Source organism: Cajanus cajan, chromosome 2 (genome assembly GCF_000230855.2).
Source record: "Cajanus cajan strain Asha chromosome 2, NIPB_CcT2T_4, whole genome shotgun sequence".
Lineage (NCBI taxonomy): Eukaryota > Viridiplantae > Streptophyta > Magnoliopsida > Fabales > Fabaceae > Cajanus > Cajanus cajan.
Window position 1 is genome coordinate 25,203,974 of NC_138518.1, and position 25,037 is coordinate 25,229,010.

Sequence of the window (25,037 nt, forward strand, 5' to 3'; positions counted from 1 at the left end):
AGCATTATCATGTTTTTAGGATGTCCCTAAGATGATGCATGATATTGCTTGGTTTGGATAAATAACCCTTTTTTCTTTTTTTTGGGTATTTTGTTTTTTGTATTTATTATTATTTTATTTTTTTTGGGTGAAAAGGGAATCTACCTATATGAATGTGATGAAGGTAGATGTTAACACCATGTAACGGAAAATTCTTATTCCTATTTATTCTTATTTTAAAAAGGAATGTTGTATGTTTAAAGAATGCAATGTATGCTCAAACAATGTCACATAAACAATGCACAAACAATTCACTCATCCACGAACAGTCACGAGCGAATCACGAGGTAGGGGTATCCTGCAGAAAAGTGCATATTCAAGGAGGTTCTAACTGTTCTCACCGGTCTGAGGCCCCCAAGGTGCCCCCATTATAGGGACCCAATTCCTCTCGTCGTAAGCCGATGGAAAGTTCCAACGCACTGTCGGACTTGAGTTCATGGTTATCACCTTGAGTGATGTTTTCCGACAACGGTCTACGGGCACCTATAGACCCATTCGACAACCGGCCGTACTAACATCCACTCCCTATGGATTACCACTCATGCCCCCGGGTATAGAGGGAACTGTTGTGTGCAAAGGTTTGTGTGCAGTTTTTATTTCAAACAATTGCAAAAATTTAAACATTCAACAGTTATTAAAAGCCAATTAGATAAAACATATTATCATACAAGTAAGGGGTAATGAAGTAATTTTAGACTATCATTTTAGAAATAATCCATCACTAAATGGGACTGACTCTCGAGGCTTCCCCAGCGGAGTCGCCATCTGTCGCCACCCGCCGAAACGGACCTTGGCATTCGCGACGATGGTCGGACTCTTTTTAAGAGTTTGAAAAATGATGGATTGTTAGAACGACTTATTCTCAAACTGAGACCTTGTCGAACTAACAATTTTATTAAAATGGTTCACCAATCCATGTTAACCCCAAGCGGGACCCTCCATGGATTAGTGGTTTTCACAAAAAGAAGGGTTCTTGGAGTCGCCACCAATGTTTTACTCAAAACATTGGAAAAAGGGATAAGGCAATTGATTTTCGCAAATCAACCTTGGCCATTACAACCAGAGTTGGGTAAGGGAGTCGGTTACGTGCGGGGAAGGTGTTAGCACCCCACAACGCCCCTTTCGGGTTCCCTATGACGGATTATTTCATAAATAACAGTGTAAAATTACTAAATTACCCCTATTTATTATAAGCGATTATAAATTAAATATCTACATGATGACGAATTTAAATATGCAACAATCAGAAAGCGATAAAGAAAGCAATAAAAGACGAGTTTTGGAAGAAAACCTCTTGAAGCGTGCTTTTATATATTTAAAAGAACTAGGAGGCTTTTTGGCGCTCCTTCCCACTACACGCTCGCTTTCTCCTTTCCCTAAAATAAAATTTTTACTATGGAAATCAAATAGATTTCCCTTCGACTCGTTCGAATCTCAAGCAAATGGCTTATGATTCAAGAAATTCGTCGGATTGGCTTTCAGAGAGATTTCTAGGGCAGAGCACTGCTCAAAAACCCAAGAATACTCAGCCAGGGGGTCCAGAATAGCTGGAAAAAGTGTGGAATGACGTCCAAATGACGTCCTATTTATAGGGATGAGGCGCAGTACGGCCCCTGGGTTCAATACGGCCCGTATTGAGTTTTTGTACTTCAATACGGCCGTATTAAATTCAGTACGGCCGTATTGTAGTACAAAATGTGCAGTACGGCCGTACTGAACTCCAAGGAGGCCGTATTGAGCTCCAAACCTCCCACTTTCTTATTTTTGGCTACTCTAAGACCTCTAAACCTACAGATAGTCATCCTATGGTCTTCTGGGAGTCCTTCTGGCTGACTTTCCTTTGATCTTTGAGAGTCTTCGAGTCTTATTTCCGACCCGGACAATTTTAGGGGTCTACAGGACTTAGGAGGTTCGGCCACTCCAAGTAGATGAAGAAGCTTGAGGAACCTTATTCAAAGGTTTTGAAGAACCTTTGAGAGAAAACCTAGAGGAGAAAGCTCCACGATTTAGGTGACTTTCAGAAGATAGAACTCTATGTAGAATTTCTGATTTCATTCATCAAAAGTGAGGTAATAGGTGAGAGTTACAAATATATAAGGAGAGGTAGCTTAGGGAGCAAGCTAACCTTAACCATGGTTCACTAGGAACCATGGTAAGGTCACTTGACCATCCAAGTGAGTTTAGAAGCTTGTGGAGCAAGCTTCTCACTTAGCTTGCTTGGGAAGCAAGCTAAGGAGAAGCTTGTGCTACAAGCTTCTCAAGCTTTAAGAAAATAAAGAGAAACTCGGCCAAGAAAGGTAAGCTAGGCTAGGCGGCCATTTGGCTTGTTTTGCTCAAATCTGGTTTTTGAAAAATGTTGATTTGGTTTAGTTAGGTTCATCTAATGTTGATGAGACCTAGCTAAATCAAATCCTTGAAAAATTAGGAGCAAAACAAGTCTAATATGTAAAATTTTTCCTAGGCCCAATTCTGGCCCAATTACTAATCACACCCTCAAGCATTGCTAAATGCCACCCCCAATCCTACTACTGAAAAAAAAAAAAAAAAATGTACTTCTAGGTTAGGTTAAATGGAGTCAAAGTTCCCAAGTAACCTACCCTAGAAAAAATATACAATGAGAAATAAAAGCAAATAAAGTACCTCACAAATACAAAGAAAAAAATAAACCTATACAAAGAATCTATGTACAATTTATATAGATTTAGAACTAGGCCTTCTTTTCATGATAGAGTAGTCCAAGTGAAGAGTACCTTGGTCTTAGAAAGCCCGTTGGTCTTCAAGCTATCCAACTCTTCCTGTATACGCCTGACCATAACTCTAGTAATTGGGCACTTGGCCCATGGTCCATCATCCCCTCCCTCTTGAGAAGGATTTGTCCTCAAATCTATAGGTTCGACCTCCTCATTATCATAACCTGCAAAGGGAATAAGATCACTAACATTAAAAGTGTTACTTACTCCATAATCACTAGGGAGATCTAACCTATAAGAATTGTCGTTGATTCTTTGAAGGACCTGAAAAGGATCATCTCCTCTTGGATTGAGTTTAGACTTCCTTTGAGAAGGAAACCTTTCCTTTCTCAAATGAAGCCAAACCCAATCTCCTTCCTAAAAAATGAGGTCTTTCTTGCTTTTTCTTCTTTCTAAAGCAGTTCCCTCATTTTGTTGTTGAATATGAGTTTTAACATTCTCATGTAATTTCTTCACAAAATCAGCCCTAGATACCCCTTCTTTATGAAAATAATGAGAAGAATCTGGTAGGGGTATTAGGTCCAAAGGAGTGAGAGGGTTAAAACCATAAACAACCTCAAAAGGTGAAATTTTGGTAGTCTTATGGACTACCCTGTTATAGGCAAATTCAATATGGGGCAAGTACTCATCCCAAGACTTATAGTTACCTTTAAGGACTGCCCTTAACATGGTAGATAGGGATCTATTAACTACTTCTGTTTTTCCATCAGTTTAGGGATGAAAAATAGTTGAGAAAAGTAGCTTAGTTCCTAGCCTACTCCAAAGAGTTTTCCAAAAATGGCTAAGGAACTTAGTGTCCCTATCTGACACAATTGTCTTGGGTAAACCATGAAGTCTAACCACTTACTTGAAAAAGAGTCTTGCTATGTTGTTTGTATCATCTATCTTGTGGCATGGTATAAAATGGTCCATTTTGCTAAATCTATCCACTACCACAAAGATTGAATCCATGGCTCTCTGGGTTCTGGGCAAGCCCAATATAAAATCCATACTTATATCAACCCAAGGAGAGTTAACAACTAGCAAGGGTGTATAGGAGCCATGAGGCATTACTTTAGACTTTGCTTGTAAGCAAGCTATACATCTAGAGCAAAACCTCTCAACATCCCTTCTCATGTGGGGCCAAAAGAATTTATCTTTAAGAAAGCTTAGAGTCTTTTCAACTCCAAAGTTCCCCATGAGACCACCCTCATGACTTTCTTTAACAAGGAGTTTTCTAATGGAACTTTGGGTTATACATATTCTTCCTTCTTTGTATAGGTACCCCTCAAAAACATAGAAACTTCATTGAGGCTTTACTAAAAAATGGGTATATGATTCATTAAACTCAGATTCATTGTTATACAACTCCTTAATGTGATCAAATCCTAAGATTTGAGATCCGAGAGAGACTAGCAAAGTATGTATCCTAGAAAGGGCATTAGCCACAACATTATTTTTCACTTTCTTGTATTTGATCACATATGAGAATTGTTCCAAGAACTCCACCCATTTAGCATGCATTTTTTTTTAGTTTTCCTTGACCCCTCAAATATTTTAGTGACTCATGGTCACTATGAATGAAAAACTCCTCGGGAATTAGGTAGTGTTCCCAAGTTTGAAGGGCCCTAACTAAAGCATAGAGCTCTTTGTCATAGGTAGGGTAGTTAAGGGTGGCACCTTTGAGTTTTTCACTAAAATAAGCAATTGGGTGCCCACCCTGTAACAAAACTGCCCCTATGCCAACCCCTGAGGCATCACATTCTAGTTCAAAAGTTCTTGAAAAATCTGGTAGAGCTAGAAGTGGTGCATGGGTGAGCTTATCCTTTAAAGCTAGGAAGGCTCTCTCTTGTTTATCTCCCCAAAGAAACTCAACATTTTTCTTTACCAATTCATTTAATAGGGAGGAAAGTGTGGGGAAATTAGGAATAAATCTCCTATAAAAGCTTGCCAATCCATGGAAGCTCCTAATATCTCTAATGCTCTTAGGAGTGGGCCATTCTTGGATGACCTTGATTTTCTCGGGGTCCACATGAACCCCTTTTTTTCTAATAATGAAACCTAAAAATACTACACTATCTACACAAAAAGTAAATTTTTCTAGATTTCCAAAACGTTGATGTTTTCTAAGTATACTAAAGACTTGCCTTAAGTGTCCTATGTGATCACTTAGACACCTACTATATATAAGAATGTCATCAAAACAAACTACAACAAGTTTTCCTATACAATCCCTTAGGACATGATTCATGAGGCACATGAATGTACTAGGAGCATTGGTGAGCCCAAAGGGCATCACTAACCATTCATATAGTCCAAACTTGGTCTTGAAAGTGGTTTTCCATTCATCACCTTCTTTTATTCTAATTTGATTATATCCACTTTTAAGATCAACTTTAGAAAATATGATGGCTCCATGAAGCTCATCTAGCATGTCATCAAGCATAGGGATATGATGCCTATATTTTACAGTTATGTTGTTGATGGCCCTACTATCGCAACACATTCTCCATTTTCCATCTTTTTTAGGGACAAACAACACGGGTACAACACAAGGACTTAACCTCTTTCGAACCCAACCCTTCTCCAACAACTCTTGGACTTTAGACTCTATTTCTTTAGTCTCTTGGGGGTTGGTCCTATAGGATGGCTTATTGGGTAGGCTAGCCCCAGGCACCAAATCAAATTGATGTTCTATCCCCCTTACAGGAGGAAGGCCCATTGGACCCTCGGGAGGAAATAGATCATCAAATTCCTTTAAAAGAATTTTTACCCCTTTAGGAAGAGTCTCATGTCCACTAGATGTGGTAGTGCAAGTTAGAGTCCCTGTACATAATAGGATAAAAGAGGGTTGTTGGATCAAGAGGGTTTGTTTGGAAGTTTCTTTCTCTTGATCAACAACTTATAGGGAGGGAACTCCTTTCTCCCTAGATTTCTCTTTACTCTTAGTTTTCACAGAATTTTTTTTCTCTCTCTATTTTCTTCTTTTTTTTGCATCCTTTTTTGACTATCTTTTTTGCATTTCATCTGTGCTTGATCCTCAACCACCTATTGAGGAGAAAGAGGATGAAGCACAAACTTCTTTTCTTTATGAGTAAAGGTTATCTCGTTCGTAAGGCCATTATGCATGGTTTTCTTATCAAATTGTCATGGCCTTCCTAATAAGATATGACAAGCTTCCATTGGTACTACATCACATAGCGCCTTATCTTCATAATTCCCAATGGAGAGCTTGACCCTTACTTGTTGGTCAACTACTAGGTCACCATCCTCATTAAGCCAATAAAGTTGATAAGGTTTAGGATGAGGACTAGTAGTTAAGCCCAACTTCTCAACCAGCCTAGTGCTACAACGGTTGCACCATGATCCACTATCAACAATGAAAGAACATGCATTAAGAGTCTCCTAATCATTAAGAGCTCCCCTTCATAAGGAAAAGTAGCCTTCACATTTTCCTCATGCTCACTTGCTTCTTCCTCAATATCACTAGAGGAAGTAGTAGTCTCCTCTTGACTACTATAAGTGTCATGTCCCCTCATGATCATAACTTTTTTTGTGGGACATTGGGAGGCAATGTGGCCTCTCCCTAGACACTTAAAGCATTTAATATCACTAGTCCAAGAACTAGAATGTGGAGTGATAGCTCAGTCGTATCACTATCAAACAATTCTAGGTTCCTCAATAAATTTTTGTAATATAGAGGACTTAACCTAGGTCATCTCTAAAGGAAACAAGCACATTGTATTTCGAATTTAATCATGTATGTAAATCAGTTTAGAACTCGGGGGGGGGGGGGAATTTTCGAGCAAACAATTAGAACAAAGTATCAAGAAAGCAAAGAAATCAAATCAACACAAAATTTCAGTAGTATAGAAATTCGGCTCAAGGTTTCAATGCCTACGGTATAATCATCATTGTTCACAGCAAATACGAATTCTCAATCCATCTAATTCAATCCGAAATTAATCCAAACAGTTTTCTAAATCTAGATTTTGAATTTTATTAAAATAGAAACTACAATCGCATATTCCAAATTTCAACAAAATTCAAGAAAAGTAACCGATTGAATTAGGGATTTAGGTTATTTCTAATCAGAAAATTCTTGTTCTCATTTTCAATTAGGATTCAAAACAGAGATTCAATATCATGAAAAACTGAATTTAAACTAAACAGAAAAGAGGAGAAGAAGAAGAAGAAAGAATTCGTTCGGTAAAAATTAGAAACTCAAATTTACCGTAGTTCTTGAAACCTTAAACCGATTAAGAAATTAGCCTTGCCTCATTATCATGTTGCAACAAATTCCAATTGAGAGAAGAAATTCCATGATACAGAGAAAAATTTGTGTAAGAGAAAGTGACAGAGAAGAAGATGAAAAGTTTCTAAAGAGAGAAGAGAGAATTTGAGAGAAACTTCTTGAGGAAGTTATCCCAAATCTGAAAATCTAAAAAAATGATTTTCCAAAACCAAAACTCCTGAGTCATTACATGCTTTTAAAGACAAAATAATGGGCCTAAAACCAAAGATCCAGTCCACTAATTACAATTCAAAAGCCTAATTAACTAAAGTAAACAGTTTCATGACAAGCTGAACAATCAAGTGCAGATCCGCGACTTTAAAGCACGATTTTGGGTCTCAAAATGTCCAAAATGGGTTTTTCGTCCAACATGAGAATTGTAGATCTCTGTCTTATCTTTACAGGGACACCAAGTTTGCCAAATTCCGAGTTGAATAGCTCCAGATGTGGCTTGCACAAGAAACTGTGTCAAAACAGGAAATTCTTACGGAAAATTAGTAAAATTTATAACTAATTCCTAAATGATTCACTAATACAAATCTAAACTAAAACATGAATATAGGATACTAAAAAGGATCAAATAAGGTAAAAGCACATAAAGAAAGATATACTAAAATATGGCTATCAAATACCCCCACACTTAATCTTTTGCACTCCAGGGCAAAACTAAAAATCAATCTAATACAACTTTTCTAAAACTTTATCAAAGAATGAGCAAAACTTCTTAAACTAATGAATTCACAAATGTATAAGAAGAAAGAAAGAATACAACATTCAAGCATCAAGGTAAAACAACAATCCATGAATACAAATGCAACATTAAAAGCTAGCAAGGTGATAAGCTCAATTAAAGAATGATTCAAAAATAGTAGAACCCTCACAAGAAAGTGTTTACACTCATCTCTCAAGTGTTTAAATTTGTGTTTACACTCAAATTCATCATGTAGAACTAGCACACCCAAGCTTTGACAAACCTCTAAATTTCACAACTTGAATCACATGCAATTAAAGATCAATAGGACTTTTATTAGCTTGTAACTTGGCCAAGGTAAAGGTTAGATGAGAAAAAAAAAATGTCATTTAAGCTTTATAACCAAAGAGAAAAGAGGAGCAATGGGGAAAAGGTTCAATAAGCATAAAGATTACCCCTATAAGAAACTCCTATAAATTGTCATGCTATACATTTTCATATGTATTTCAATTTTTTTTTTGAATTTTGAATTTTTGCCTCCCAATGGTATATTTTTATTTTATTTTTTTTTTCTTCTTCTTTTCTGGTTTTTTATTTTTTTTAAGTGCCAAATAACTCAATATCAACAATATAGAAGTATTCCCTAAAAGCACCCCCACACTTATAAAGAACCCATTCCCAAAACAATTCCAAAGCTCCTTTAATCCCTAAGGTTATGGGATAGCATGGTTTTTCACTTTTGGCTTATAATGAGCTAAAATCAAGGAAGGGTTATAAAGGCTCAAAGAGGGAAACTAGGTGAAAAAAAATATGTAAGGTAGGCTATTTGGCTAGTAGTTTAAGAAACAAATGCCTAAATGCCTAAATCATATCAATAGAGCATGTGAACAAGAAGCTTCAAAAAGAGTTAAGGCAAAACCTAGAGTAATCTAGCAATCATGAGCAAATTCACACAAGAAAGAAATTGGAATGGAGTGATGTATTCCATCCATCAATATAGGCTCAAATCTCACAAGGTTAAAATTCTATTATAAAAGAATCAAACTTTAATTTTTCAAATCAACTTACAAAACTAAAAATGCACAAATGATTTACACTTCATGTTGTTCAACCAATCAACAAAAATGATGCAACTTTCTAAATCCATACATCTACAAATCCAAAGAAAAAAATAAGAAAAATTTTTCATTCTATTTTCTATTACAAAACAACAAAACAACAAAACAACAAAAACAAAGACAGAAAATAAAATAGAAACAGAATACAGAAACAAAAACAGAAATAGAAATAGAATACAGAAAACAAAAACAGAAATAGAACAGAAAATAGAAATAGAAAACAGAAACAGAAACAGAATACAGAATACAAAAAACAGAAAACAGAAAGAATACAAAATACAGAAATAGAAAACAGAAAATAGAAATAGAATACAGAATACAGCAAATTTTTTTTTTAAACGCAAACAACTCCTCCCACACTTGAAACACACATTGTCCTCAATGAAACAAATAATGCAATCAATAAAGATAATTGCAAATTATAGAAAAGGGGTAGAACTCCCTCAAGGTCCAAGAGTTGGCTCTTCTAATGAAATGTCCTCCACATCTTTGTCCTCCAACTTTGGACTTTGATGAAATTCCTTAAGTTGATGCCCATTGACTTTGAAGGTTTTGCCAGTAACATCATTTTTAATTTCTACTACACCATGGGAAAACACATTAGTAATAACAAAAGGACCATCCCATCTTGATCTAAGTTTACCGGCAATGAGCTTTAGGCGAGAATTGAACAATAATACTTGTTGGCCCACTTTAAACTCCTTTCTCAAAAGATGACTATCATGAAAGCGCTTGACTTTTTCTTTATAAATCTTGGAGTTTTCGTAGGCTTCCAACCAAAGCTCCTCAAGTTGTTGCAACTGAAGCTTCCTTTACATACCAGCTTGGTCAAATGCCAAGTTACAATTCTTCACCGCCCAATATGCTCTATGCTCAACTTCAACAGGTAGATGACATGCTTTACCAAACACAATCCTATAAGGAGACATCCCAATAGGTGTCCGGTAAGCTGTCCTATGTGCCCACAAAGCATCCTCCAAAAGCTTGCTCCAATCCTTCCTACTGGGGTGCACTATTTTCTGCAAAATTTGCTTGATTTCCCTGTTAAAAACTTCAGCTTGCCCATTAGTTTGAGGATGATAAGCTGTAGATACTCTATGCACCACCCAATACTTATGAAGCAAAGCCTGCATGCTCCTATTAGAGAAATGGCTCCCCTATCACTGATGATGGCTTTAGGCACACCAAACCTGCAAAAAATATTGGATCTAACAAAATCCAAAACAACTTTAGAATCATTAGTTTTGGTGGCCTTAGCCTCCACCCATTTCGAAACATAATCAACAGCTAGTAAAATATAAGTGTAACCAAAAGATGCAGGAAATGGACCCATAAAATCAATACCCAAAACATCAAAAACCTCACTGAAAATGATAGGATGTTGGGGCATCTCATGCCTGCGTGTAATGGCCATCCCTGCTCTCTCACACTGCTCACAGGTGCTGAATATCTGATGTGCATCTCTGAAAATGGTGGGCCAATAAAACCCACTATCCAACACCTTCCTAGCTGTCCTGTATGAACCATAATGTCCTCCAACAGGTGAAGCATGACAAAATTGAAGCACATACTGGATCTCATGATCTGGAATACACCTGCGGATCACCTGGTCACTGCAAAATCTCCACAAATAAGGGTCATCCCAAACATAATATTTAGCTTCACTTTTCAGTTTAGCTATCTGTGATCTAGATAAATCTGGGGGAAGAACACCTGTAACCAAATAATTTACAATGTCAGCAAACCAAGGAGCAGTATCATGTAAGTGCATCAACTGCTCATCAGGAAAATCATCTCTAATAGGCAGGGGATCAACACTCCCCCCCTCAATCCTGCTAAATGGTCTGCTACCAAATTCTCTACACCACTCCTGTCTTTGATCTCAATATCAAATTCCTGAAGAAGAAGCATCCACCTGATCAATCTGGGTTTAGCATCAGGCTTCTTTAACAGGAATCTCAAAGCTGCATGGTCAGAAAACACAGTAATCTTGGAGCCAAGCAAATATGAACGAAATTTATCTAAAGCAAATACAATAGCTAGAAGCTCCTTCTCAGTGGTGGTGTAATTGACTTGAGCTGCATCCAATGTGCGAGAGGCATAAGCAATGACATGCGAAAGCCTCCCAACTCGCTGAGCTAAAACAGCTCCAAGGGAAAAGTTGGATGCATTGCACATGAGCTCAAATGGAAGCTCCCAATCAGGCGGCTGTACAATAGGTGTGGTGGTAAGCCGCTTCTTCAACTCCTTAAAGGCTAGTTGACAATGCTGATCAAAAATGAACTCCACCTCTTTCTGTAGAAGCTTGGACAATGGTAGTGCAATCTTGCCGAAGTCTTGGATGAACCTCCTGTAAAAACCTGCATGTCCAAGAAAAGAACGTACTTCCCGCACAGAAGCGGGGTAAGGTAAAGAAGCAATGATATCTATCTTAGCCTTATCAACCTCAATGCCTCTATTAGAGACTAGGTGACCCAAAACTATACCATGTATACCATGTGTAACCATAAAATGACATTTTTCAAAATTTAACACAAGGTTAGTTTGGATACACCTACCTAATACCCTAGATAGACTCTCTAGGCATGCATCAAATGAAGAACCATAAACTGTAAAATCATCCATAAACACCTCCATGCAACTCTCCAATAGATCATAAAATATACTTACTATACACCTCTGAAAGGTGGCCGGAGCGTTGCATAGACCAAATGGCATCCTAGTGTAAGCAAATGTGCCAAATGGACAGGTGAATGTGGTCTTGTGTTGGTCCTCTGGTGCAATATGAATCTGCATGTACCCTGAAAATCCATCCAAGAAGCAATAGTGTGATTTACCTGCCAACCTCTCCAACACCTGATCAATGAATGGAAGACAGAAGTGGTCCTTGCGAGTTTCCTGATTAAGTCTTCTATAGTCTACACAAACTCGCCAACTGTTTTGAACTCTGGTTGGAACCAACTCAGCATCCTGGTTCCTCACCACAGTCATCCCAGTCTTCTTGGGAACCACCTGCACAGGACTAACCCATTGCTATCAGAAATAGGATAAATTATACCTGCTGCCAATAACTTTGTGACCTCTTTCTTCACCACATCTAAAATAGTAGGATTGAGTCTTCTCTGTGGTTACCTCACAGGTCGGAACTCATCCTCCAGTAGAATCCAGTGCATGCATATGGCAGGACTAATCCCGGGAAGGTCAGCAAGAGTCCAACCAATGGCTTTCCTGTGGTCTCTCAAAACCTGCAACAGTCTCTCCTCTTGATCAGATTCAAGAATGCTAGCTATAATGACAGGAATCCCTTGATTGTCCTCTAAATAAGCATACTTCAAATGTGAAGGTAAAGGCTTTAACTCTACTAATGGTGTCTGCACAGTGGATGGTACTGACAATGAAGAAGGTAGAGATGGAGATGATGTCTCGGATGCTGGTGGTGAAACATCTACTGATGTGGCTAAATCTGTTGTACCTGAAATAACAACACTAATTTCTGCACAAATAGCACACATAGATGAATCATCATCACAAGTACATGATGGGTCAGTAAAATCAGAAAAATTAGCAAGTAGATCATCATCAAAATCTGTGCAATCATCAACTAATAAATCAATAACATCCAAACTAAAAATAGAATGGTCTTTTATTGGATGTCTCATAGCCACAAAAATATTAAATTGCACCAAATTATCTCTAAACTCCATAGAAAGAGTCCCTGCATGCACATCTATCTTTGTCCTTGCTATCCTTAGGAATGGTCTCCCAAGGATCAATGTAGCATGACTGGATGACTCATCCTCCATCTCAAGAATGTAGAAGTCTGCAGGGAAGAGAAGATCTTCTACTTTGACCAGCACATCCTCCACTACTCCAAGTGGCTGCACAATGCTCTTGTTTGCCAACTGAATGCTCACACCTGTAGGAATCAAGTCTCCAATCTGCAATGATCTAAAAACAGATGCAGGCATAACATTTATTGAAGCACCTAGATCTAGCATAGCATTAGTAAAAATTTCTTCTCCTATAGTACAAGGGATAGTAAAAGTTCCTGGATCTTTGCACTTTTGTGGCAAATCAGGAAGTAGATCATGTGGAATAATGGCAGACACAATTTTCTTCTGGAGTAATGCAGAACCATTTCTTCCCATGTTCACTCTCTCAAAACCCTTTAACTTCCTCTTATTAGTACATAATTCCTTAAGGAACTTTGCATATTTTGGAATTTTTCGGATGGCATCAAGGAGAGGAATGTTAACTTCCACCTTGCTAAACATATCCAGCAGTTCAGTATCAATTTCTAATCTCTTCTTTGCTGGTCTATTTGGAAGGGGGAGTGGAATCTCTGATCTCCTCTTTGCTCCATCATTATTTTCAGCTGCACCTGCAAAGGAAGAATCACATTCCACTGGTGCTACAACTGATTATTGCTGCACTGGTGGTAACTCTTTTCCACTTCTCAAGGTAATGGAACTCACATTCCCCTTTGGATTTAAAACTATTTGGGAGGGAAGTTTGCTAGAACCTTGAGATTGAAACTGATTTACCTGAGATGCTAACTGGCCAATTTGAGTCTTTAAATATTGGACAGTGCCATCCATATTTCTCTGAAATTGCAACTGTTGTTGTTGAAACTATAAATTTTGTGCAGCCATCTGTTGTATCATCTCCTCGAATGAAGGTCCACTCTTTTGTGCAGGAGGAGGTGTAGGTGTTGGTGGTTGTTGTTTCTTGTCGCAACCCGAAAATTTCTGATCTTGCGACCTATGGTCTAGACATCCTTTTGAAAATCTCATCAATTAAGGAATGCCCGGACACCAAACTAATCCTTAATTAATGGTTTTAAAAAATAGGTTCATGGAGTCGCCACCAATGTTTTACTCAAAACATTGGAAAAAGAAAATATTTTTTAAAAAAGAAGTCCAATAATGGCCTTTATAACCAGAATTGGGTTCGGGGGTCGGTTACATGTAGGGAAGGTATTAAGCACCCCTACAGCGCCCTCAATCGGTACCCTATGATGAAGTTAACGTGATAAGAATTAATAAATTAAATATTAGATCCCCTTTATTAATAACTATTTACATGCTTAAAATATAAATTAAGCGATTAATCCTAAAATATTTACATTATGACATTTATTATAACAAAAAAGTGATAAAGATGAGGAATAAAAGGAAGAGAAGAAGATTGACTGAAATACCTCTTGAACGAGCTTTATTGAATCTTCAAATATGGAAAAGGTGCTTTGTGGCGACCTTTCACACTACAGTATGCCTCACAGATCTCAAGAAATACAATAGGAGGGAGAAAGAAGATAGAGATGTGACACAAATCTCAAGAAATATAATAGAAGGGAGAGAGATAGAGAATTTTCGTGCTCAAAGGAGTCTTATTCAAAATTTCTCTGGCCGCCTTGCGAACTGTGCTCGAGGCTTCAATTTATAGGAATCAGAAATGGGCCAGAACGGCCTGTTCCAAATTCGGAACGGCCCATTCTGGTCCAGTAATTATGCGCAAATTACACACCCTGGAACGGCCCGTTCTGAAAACGGAAGGCCCATTCCAGAGTGGGAATTAACACAAGGTTCCCCTTTCCAGAATGGCCCGTTCCGAATTTGACCCTTTTGGAACGGCCCGTTCTGGAATTGGAACAGCCCGTTTTCGTATTGGAATGGCCCGTTGCAGAAGAGGGATCTTTAGGTTTTTTAGACAAATTGGAATGGCCCGTTTTGATATTGGAACGGCCCGTTCCGGGGTTCGGAACGGCCCGTTCCGATTTTGGAACAGCCCATTCCGGGCTACTGAAACTACCTTATTTGGCCTTTAGGCCTTCTGATATCCTGTCTTGTTGTTTGCCTGCTTCGGGAGCTCTTTCCCTTCATAACGGGGGTTCATTTCCTTGTTTGTGTGCCCCCAGACGAAATTGGGTGTCTACATTGCTGCTACTTGAATGGAGGCTGATATTTCCTAGAAGGTTGGAATGAATGTTGTTGTTGTTGCCCCCATTTCAGATTTGGATGATCCTTCCAACCTAGGTTGTATGTTTGGGAGTATGGATTGTAATTTTGTTGCTGTTGTGGAAGCCTATATTGTTGTTGCTGTTTAGTGTAAATTCCAGAAACATTTGCATCTGTTCTTGTAGAGTAGGACATGAATGTGTATAGTGCTCCTCTGAAGAACAAATGCCACAAATTGTTGCTGGACCTTCACTTGCTGAACTCGCTTACTGTTTTTGTTGTATTGCTAAATGTCTCACCATGGTGGTCAGCTCATTAATTTTGTTTTCCATCCTTTGATTATCCACACCACAAATAGAACTAGAACCAGCACCAATTGCCATCTCATTTACTCCATTGACAGCTCCTCTAAATCCAAATTGTTGAGTGTTGGCTGCCATGTTCGAAATGAGTTGTCTTGCAGCATTTGGTGTCTTATCCATCAATGCTCCTCCATTTGCTGCATCTATCATGTTCCTATCCATCAAGGTTAGTCCTTCATAAAAATATTGAATCAATAATTGCTCACTAATATGATGTTGAGGACATGTAGCACACAGCTTGTTGAATCTCTCCCAGTACTCATACAAAGTCTCTCCATTCAGTTGCCTTATACCACAAATCTCTTTCCTAATTGCTACTATTCTGGATGCAGGAAAGAATTTCTCTAGGAACAACCTCTTCAGTTGATTCCATGTAGTGATTTTTGCTAGTAGAAAGTAGAGCCAATTTTTTGCAACACCATCCAGAGAGAAAGGAAATGCCTTCATTTTGACATGATTTTCAGGAACTCCTTGAGGTCTCATGGTGGAACACACTACATGGAACTCCTTTAAATGTTTATGAGGATCTTCACCTGCAAGTCCATGAAACTTGGGCAACAAATGGATAAGTCCAGATTTAAGCTCATAATTTGTTTGATTATCAGGATATTGGACACACCATGGTTGATACACAACATTAGGTGTAGCCAATTCCTTCAAAGTGAGTTCACGATTATCAGCCATGATATCAAATTCAGAATCAGTTTCAGAAGAAGAGCAAGATTGAAAATTAAAAGTATCACTATTTGAGCAGGATTGAAAATTAAAAGTAGAATTAATAACTACTTCAGAATTAACTATACTACTATTATTATTCTGACTAGACCTTAACCTATGATGAAGTGTTCTTTCTATCTTAGGATCAAAATCATGTAATGTACCAGGGTTGGACCTAGTCATGCAAGTAAGAACACATACAAGGTTATGAAGTCAAAAGTCAACAGAAAAGTCAAAAGTCAACAGAAAAGTCAATATTTACTATATAAGCAACTGTAACATGCAAAACTATACCAAATGAATTTTAAAAAATATTTCACCACCAGAACATCATTTCATACATGATTTCCTAATTTTGAGAATTTTTTGGTGATTTTTAAAAATATCAAAAACAGTAAAAAATTGAAAAAGTGGTCTAAATGAAGGAATTTGGCAAAAAGGACCCCCAACACCCGTAGTTATTCCATAATAGGGGTGCCTTGATGTGTTAATTTTAGCTACCTTCCCACCAATTTTACCTTTGGAGACAAAGTTTCAGCTCAATCATAGAACCTTTGAAAATTTTCGGAATGGTTTCATGGAGAGCCAAAGCCAACTTCTTCAGGAAATGATTTCTACTAGTCCTCTGTTTTCAAAATGTTTTTTCCTCTGTTTTTCCTCTATTTCCTTCCCTGTTTTTCCAGCTAAAATACAGAACAAAGAAACCACACAAGATTTCTACAAAAACACTACAAATTATCTACACAATACAATTCAAGACAAACACAATAGTACTGAAAACTAAACTGCAAAAACAACAATGAATTAGAGACAGATTAGAGTCAGAACTAGTGAATTACAAAATACTACACTATAAATTCAAAAACATTTCTACAAACAGTTAGTATACATTTTAAAAATCAAAACAAAATGACTCATGTCCCTGGCAACGGCTCCATTTTGATAGCTCAGTCGTATCACTATCAAACAATTCTAGGTTCCTCAATAAATTTTTGTAATATAGAGGACTTAACCTAGGTCATCTCTCAAGGACACAAGCACATTGTATTTTGAATTTAATCATGTATGTAAATCAGTTTAGAACTCGGGGGGGGGGGGGGGGAATTTTCGAGCAAACAATTAGAACAAAGTATCAAGAAAGCAAAGAAATCAAATCAACACAAAATTTCAGTAGTATAGAAATTCGGTTCAAGGTTTCAATTCCTACGGTATAATCATCATTGTTCACAACAAATACGAATTCTCAATCCATCTAATTCAATCCGAAATTAATCCAAACAGTTTTCTAAATCTAGATTTTGAATTTTATTAAAACAGAAACTACAATCACATATTCCAAATTTCAAAATTCAAGAAAAGTAACCGATTGAATTAGGGATTTAGGTTATTTCTAATCAGAAAATTCTTGTTCTCATTTTCAATTAGGATTCAAAACAGAGATTCAATATCATGAAAAACTAAATTTAAACTAAACAGAAAAGAGGAGAAGAAGAAGAAGAAAGAATTCGTTCAGTAAAAATTAGAAACTCAAATTTACCGTAGTTCTTGAAACCTTAAACCGATTAAGGAATTAGTCTTGCCTCATTATCATGTTGCAGCAAATTCCAATTGAGATAAGAAATTCTGTGAGACAGAGAAAAATTCGTGTAATAGAAAGTGAGAGAGAAGAAGATGAAAAGTTTCTAAAGAGAGAAGAGAGAATTTGAGAGAAACTTCTTGAGGAAGTTATCCCAAATCTGAAAATATGAAAAAACGATTTTCCAAAACCACAACTCCTGAGTCATTACATGCTTTTAAAGACAAAATAATGCGCCTAAAACCAAAGGTCCAGTCCACTAATTACATTTCAAAAGGCTAATTAACTAAAGTAAACAGTTTCATGACAAGCTGAACAATCAAGTGCAGAGCCGCGACTTTAAAGCACGATTTTGGGTCTGAAAATGTCCAAACTGGGTTTTTTCATCCAACATGAGAATTGTAGATCTCTGTCTTATCTTTACAGGGACACCAAGTTTGTCAAATTCCAAGTTGAATAGCTCCGGATATGGCTTGCACAAGAAACTGTGTCAAAACAGGAAATTCTTACGGAAAATTAGTAAAATTTATAACTAATTCCTAAATGATTCACTAGTAAAAATATAAACTAAAACATGAATATAGGATACTAAAAAGGATCAAATAAGGTAAAAGCACATAAAGAAAGATATACTAAAATATGACTATCATGGAGTGACCTTCCCCTTTCCCTTGTCTCTTTCTTTAGCTAGATCTTTAGAGGGTTCAAATTTTTTTTTCCTTTTCAATAGACTTTCCCTCCCTCTTGTGGTCTTTCCTTAGAGATGAAGAGTGGGAGCTTACTCTTTTAAAAGTGGATTTTCTCATTCTTTGTTGTTCAACCCTTACACAAAGTTGGACCAAGTCATTTAGGTCCCTGTAGGGTAGTAGCTCCACTTGGTCTCTTACCTCTAAATTAAGACCACTCAAGAATCTAGCTACAGTTGTAGCTTCCTCTTCCCTAAGGCATGCCCTCATCATGTAAAGCTCCATTTGTTGCCTGTATTGTTCTACAGACATATCTCTTTGTTGCCTTTGGAGCTTATTCATAAGCTCCCTTCCATAATAGGTGGGAATATGCCTCCTCCTCATGGCACTCTTAAGATCATTTCCAATATTGGACAGGAGGGTCGTTATGGAGGTGCCTTTCTCTCTCCAAGGCTTTCCACCAATACATGGCATGCCCTTGGAAGCTAAAGGTAGCTAGAGGGACTTTCCTTTCTTCACTCATCTTTGTTAAATCAAACGAAGCGAAATTCCCACTAAAAGTTTTGAATATGACAAATGTAATATATATTGTTATTATTAACTTGTGCATTAGTGTTTCAGTCGAAAAAAATATCAGACGATAGAAAAGCCAGATTCAAGGCTAAGGTTAATCCAGGCTCAAATCAGATACAAAGTTTATCAAATAGAAGCCTGAGGTATCAGACGAAAAGAAGCGTCAAGACTAGATGTAACATCTAGTAACCAGGCAATGTCGTGAAAGCTGAAGTTATCAATATCAAAGATGAATTTATCCTTCCACACTCAGACGAAAAGAAACATCAAGATCAGATGTATCACCTAGTAACTAGACGATGTCATGAGTGCTGAAGCACATCTGAAGTCCACTAATCACATTGAAAGGAATTATACAAGAAATACAAGAGGACATAGTCGTGAATAATAATTTGTTCAAAAATGCATTCCCCGGTCAAGACCAAGTGCCTCAGAGAAAGGAAACCTACTTTTCAGGAAAAGAAAGCACCGCAATAGGTAAACTGATAGAAAAGTACAAATATACCTAGACCATGATTAGAGTCAGATATCAAAGAAATCAACTACACAGAAAAGCTCCAAAAATATAAGAAAACATTTAATGCAAGGATCAAATGCATTAAATGAGAAGATCTTCATGAACATGAACAAAGCATTCATCTGCATCAAGAAAAAGATTACGCTCCAACGACCAAATTCAAATTTAAACAACGGGCAGATTTATCAGATGTATATAAACATCAAGAAATAGAAGAAGAAGATAGAGAACGAAAAAGAAACAAATCGTGAAAGACAAAAAGTTTCAAAGCTTTAACCACTCTTCTTCAAAAAGCATTTCGTGTATATCTGTGTAGAAACTAAGATAGCTTATCTTAGTGAGTGTTGCCAATAGTCCATCCTCTCTACAAGAGTTACTAAACACTCAGACAATGTTCTTTGAAAAACTAAGGTTACGCACCTTAGTGAGTGTAGAAATTACCATACCCTCTCTGTGAGAGTTATACACACACTCAAAACCTGCAACTGCTGTAAAGCCTGAAGAGGCTAGTAGAAAGAATACTTGTGAACCAAAAGTGGTTGAGAATACTAGAACTGGTGAGTGAAGCCAATGGGCCAGAAGTGGTCAAGAGTACTTATAGAACCAGAAGTGGTTAAGAATACTAGCATCGAGTTGACAAGCCAAAAGTGGCTGAGAATACTTGTAATCCTGTGTGATTAGTGGAACCCTTTTGTGGAAGGAAACTGGACATAGCTTAGATTGAGTGAACTAGTATAACTGTCCGTGCATTTTCTTTTCTTTTCAGCATTTCATACACTACACCTGATCTACTTCGGTTTTCAACAAAGCTTTGGACGAAAGTCTATTTGACTCTATTAAAATTACTTGATCATACGATAACGTTTTTCAAATTGAAAACCTATTTATCTAATGTCTATATTGAAAACTAGGTTTGGTAAAACAAAATAAAAAAACTAGACGAAAATTTTTCTTAACTCTTCCAACCAAAAATACGCTTGCTAAAATAACTCTAAAATTTTCCTTTGAATCAGAACACACACATTCAACCCCCCTTCTCTGTGTTTTTCCGCTAACTTCAGTTGGTATCAGAGCTTGACCCCTTGGGTTGAGCATCTAACACTGCAGGGGTAACGATCATGGAAAATGAAGGACAAGCTGTAAACCAACCACCTCACTTCAAAGGAGAGAAATATGATTACTGGAAGCAAAGAATGATTGCATTCTTTGATACATGTCATATAGACATGTGGGACGTTGCAGAGTAAAGAAACTACATTCCTTTAGATCAAGCTAGCAACGAGAAACCCAGAGCACAATGGACTGAAGAGCAAAAACAAAGATTCATGCTGAACTCCAAATCACGCAATGCGCTCATGTGTGCTCTGTCTGAAGAGGAATACACTAAAGTTCATATCTTCAGAAGTGCGAAACAAATGTGGGACACCCTAGCTTTAACCTAAAAGGGGTCCCTAGAGGTAAAACGCAACAAGCTAAGCTTGTTGGCACATAAGTATGAACTTTTTGAGATGGAAGAAAATGAATCTATACAAACTATGTTTGGAAGATATCAAACCATCATAAATGAACTTTCCTTTCTAGGTAGAACTTATGATAACTTTGACCACATTGACAAATTACTTCGTAGTTTACCCAGAAAATGGAGACCACAAGTCACTGCTATGAGGGCATCCAAAAATCTGGAGAAGCTCTCCCTTGATTAAAGTTCATGAGTTGGAGTTACAATAGGATGATGATGGGAGAAAACAGAAGTGTATTGCGTTAATTGTGCAAAAGACAAAACCAACACCATCCTCCTCAAAACACTAAAGATAAATGATACGTTCGATGATAGCAGTAGTGAGGGAACCTGTGACACAGACGATGAAATATCTTTCCTGTCAAAAAAGATCCATTCGATGATGAAGAAAAAAGGAGGGATACGATGGAGAAAATACAACAGACCCTCTAGAGAAAAGGCACAACTAATATGCTATGAGTGCAAGAAACCTGGACATTACAAAATAGAACGTCTGGAACTAGAGAAAGAAAAAGAAAATGATAAAGAAGTTGGTCCCTTTCAAAATGAAGAAATCCATGATGGCCACCTGGAGGATCTTGACACAACATCGTTAGAAGAAGACAAAGAAGCAAACATCTGTCTCATGGCAGACACAAACTCATAATCAGAATCAGATAATGAGGAGGTAACTTCCTGTTTATATTCAAAACAAAATATATATTAGGCCCTTACTGAAAAAGAATCCTTATGAATTATGGAAAGGAATAGCGCCCAACATATCATACTTTCATCCATTTGGATGTAAATATTTTATCCTCAATACCAAAGATAATTTACAAAAATTTGACTCAAAAACTGACAAATGTATCCTACTTGGATACTTTGAGAGGTCAAAAGCATATAGGGTGTTCAACGACAAAACTAAAAATGTTGAGGAAGCCATTCATGTTAAATTTGACGAACACAGGCCTGATAAAGAAATATCAGAGCTAGGAAACTTCTTTGAGAAAATGCAGGTAAACAATGATCAGTCAAAAAAGCCTGAGTCTGAAGAAATAACAGCTTAACAAGACGAAAGAGAGGATAGAGAGTCAGTCCATCGTAACTAGAAGATGAAGGCTCATCATCCGCAAGAACAAATAATTGGAGAAATAAAGGACGCAGTAAGAACCAGAGGCTCGTTCAAAACTCAAGAACAAACCGCTCTATTATCTCAAATGGAGCCAAGAACCACAAACGAAGCATTGTTAGACGAAAGCTAGGTTCAAGCCATGCAAGAAGAATTGAGTCAATTCTAGAAAAATGACGTCTGGAAACTTGTTCCAAAGCCCAAAGACAGGACGATCATAGGAACAAAATGGTGGTATACAAAAATAAATTCGATGAATCTAGAAATGTGGTAAGAAACAAAGAAAGGTTAGTCTCAAAAGGGTATTCTCAACAGGAAAGTATAGACTCTACTGAAACTTTTACACCCGTTGCTCAAATAGAATCCATTAGAATTTTACTTGCTTTTGCTGCATATACTGGTATGAAGTTGTATCAGATGGATGTTAAAAGTGCATTTTTAAATGGAACTATTTCAAAACAAGTTTATGTATGTGAACCTTCAGGTTTTGAAAATGAACTACTATCATCTTATGTTTTCAAACTTAATAAAGCTTTATATGGATTAAAACAAGCACCACGTGCATGGTATTAAAAGCTAAGCTCCTTTCTAATAGGTAATAACTTTATAAGAGGCAAGATTGACAGCACCCTATTTATAAAAATAATCAACGATGATTTTATAATAGTCCAAATCTATGTTGATGACATATTTTTTGGTGCCACTAATGAAAATCTTTGCCAAGAATTTTCCAAGCTTATGCAGGATGATTTTGAAATGAGTATGATGGGAGAACTGAAGTTCTTCTTAGAAGGTGGAGCACAAGGGGTCTCTTAAAAACCAAGCCTTTTCAAGTAGAAATCACTAAGCCCCTTTTCACTTTTCTCACAAAAATCAAATTTGTCACAAAAGTGTGAGTGTGTGAACGAACCCTTAGTAGGAAAACTTAGAGCCTTGTAAACGCACAAGAGAACCTAAAGCATGCATACTAACAATAACAAAGAGTAAAGGAAAGCAATAAAACATAGGCTAGTCGGAGGCCCTAGGGTGGAAGCTTGAAGTGACCTTGGGGGGGTATTCAAGACACTTCCACAAGTACTAAACAAAATTATTACAAAAATTAATTAGTTAAAAGGCAAATTACAACCAAACAAATGAATACGAACCAATACACAAGTGGCCCAACAAAAACAACAAGAAAGGGAAAGAAAAAGGCACAAAAGAGAAAACAAGAATTAAAGTCTTCAAGCCTCCAATGGTGGTTCCTTCACAATGACCAAACTTGGTTAGTCCTCTCCCAAGGTGTCTACACTCCAAGACCTTTAGTAATCCTTCCAAAGTACTTTGGGCTACACGAATAACTCCTCCCACTCAATCTCCCCAAATTTGTAAGGGAAAATTGAAGTGTACTTTATCTACACCAAGTAAACCAACCAAGAGCAAGAAAGGAGGCCAAGGAAATGAAAACTAAAAATGCTCAATTAGAAAGGCTAAACTCAAAAGGAATATTGATGAGACAAAACAAAAAGAATTCCAAGAAAGACAAACAAAAATTAAGGCACATTTAAAAGGCAAGCACTCAAAGGAAATCCTAGAATGGCTCTAGAGTAGAATTAAGTGTTTAGTTTTTCTTGTATTTATAATTTCATGTCCATCCTCCCAAGTCCAACCAAGGTATTTTTCCAAGTCCATCCAAGGTTTTGGTCTCAAATAGGGTCCAAAATTAGTCCAAGTCCAAGTCCAAATGTGCAAGGGTATAATGGTCCAAGTCGACAATTCCTTTTAATTTTTTTTCTTTTCTTTTCTATTTTGTTTTCAAATTTCACGTCAGATTTTTGGGCAGCACATAAGGTCAGATTTTGACTCTCTTTTTACGTGTTATGTTGCTTGGTTTTTACACTTGTGGTGGCTTACAAGGTTGCACAAAAAAGGAAAGACACAAAAAAGACTAGTAGCATGAAAATGGCATGTTTTGGGTGAAGTGTATTTGGTTCTTTGTCCTCTTGTTAGGTGCAGATTTTTGCAGTGTGTTCAGAATTTTTTTAGACTTACAAATCACTTGGTTGACTCACAAAATGGACAACAAGACAAGGGGTGATGGTGGCATGCAAGAGTGGCTAACCATAAATGTGCAATATACAAATTACACATAGAAGCTCAACAAATCTAGGAGCATGTTAAGGAATAATTATCATGCAAAATTGACTTCTAAGATAGACATGTATGGTTCAGCTAGCCACAAGGAAACAGGTGTCATGCATCATTTTTCATGTTTCATGCAAACCAAGGTGTGTCATGCATAGATTTTGAATTTTAAGGAGAAAGAAAAGGAGAGGGAAACATAAACTTTGATAAAACATGGACGAGAAAATATCAAAATAGAGTTCATGTAGTGTTCAACATGTTCATCATGTTCTTGAATCAAAAGTTTCCAGCCAAGACAAAATAGAGAAAAGCACAAAAGAACCTATATTAAGAGAAACCTAAAGGAGAACAAGGAAACTCATCAACAAGTAGTGAACCACTCAACAATAACACAATATTTCAAAAAATATTTGAGAAGACAACATCAAAGATAACATCAAGACATGTAAGAACACATAGACATGACAAGGAAAATTTTTAAAGACATATATTCCAAAGTGGGTACAAGGTGTGGTGGAAAACAGGTTGAAAAACCGGATTGATGTTGATTCCTCTTCAAGCTCCTCCCTAGACCTTTGGCTCCTTGATCCTTCTTAAGCTTCTCCAAGGTTTCGAATGGAGGAAGAAACCTTGGATTCAACACGGATTGGTGAGGAGACACTCTCAATAGACGCCACTCCTTGGAGAAGAGATAAGTCTCTTCAATTCTCACCACACTCTTCTATGGAAGGGATAAGAGAATTAGATGAATATCAAAGAGGTTAAGACTTTTTGAACAGAGAAAATTTCTGAACAATTCGGAATTCACTCTCAATTATGCCAAAAAGTGATTACAAATGTAAGAAGAAGAGTTATATAGGGTGGGGGAAACTTATGGTGCAAGCTAGGCTAACTATGGTTCAAGAGAACCATGGTTAGCTTGGCTTGACCATCCTAGATGGTTTAGGAGGCTTGTGGAGCAAGCTTCTAACTTAAAATCTTGGGAAGCAAGCTAAGTTAGAAGCTTGTAGCACAAGCTTCCCAA

General features: G+C 37.2%; 1 protein-coding gene across 1 annotated transcript; it reads right to left on the reverse strand.

Moving 5' to 3' along the window:
* Positions 1 to 9,314: 9,314 nt before the first annotated feature.
* Positions 9,315 to 13,469, reverse strand: LOC109792541 (transposon Ty3-I Gag-Pol polyprotein). Its single transcript, XM_083069537.1, has 6 exons — positions 13,394 to 13,469; positions 12,009 to 13,252; positions 10,647 to 11,883; positions 10,062 to 10,584; positions 9,692 to 9,966; positions 9,315 to 9,451 (listed from the first exon to the last, which is right to left on the reverse strand). Exons 1-6 carry the CDS (start codon positions 13,467 to 13,469, stop codon positions 9,315 to 9,317), a joined length of 3,492 nt encoding a protein of 1,163 aa, XP_082925663.1.
* Between the last annotated feature and the right edge of the window lie 11,568 nt (positions 13,470 to 25,037).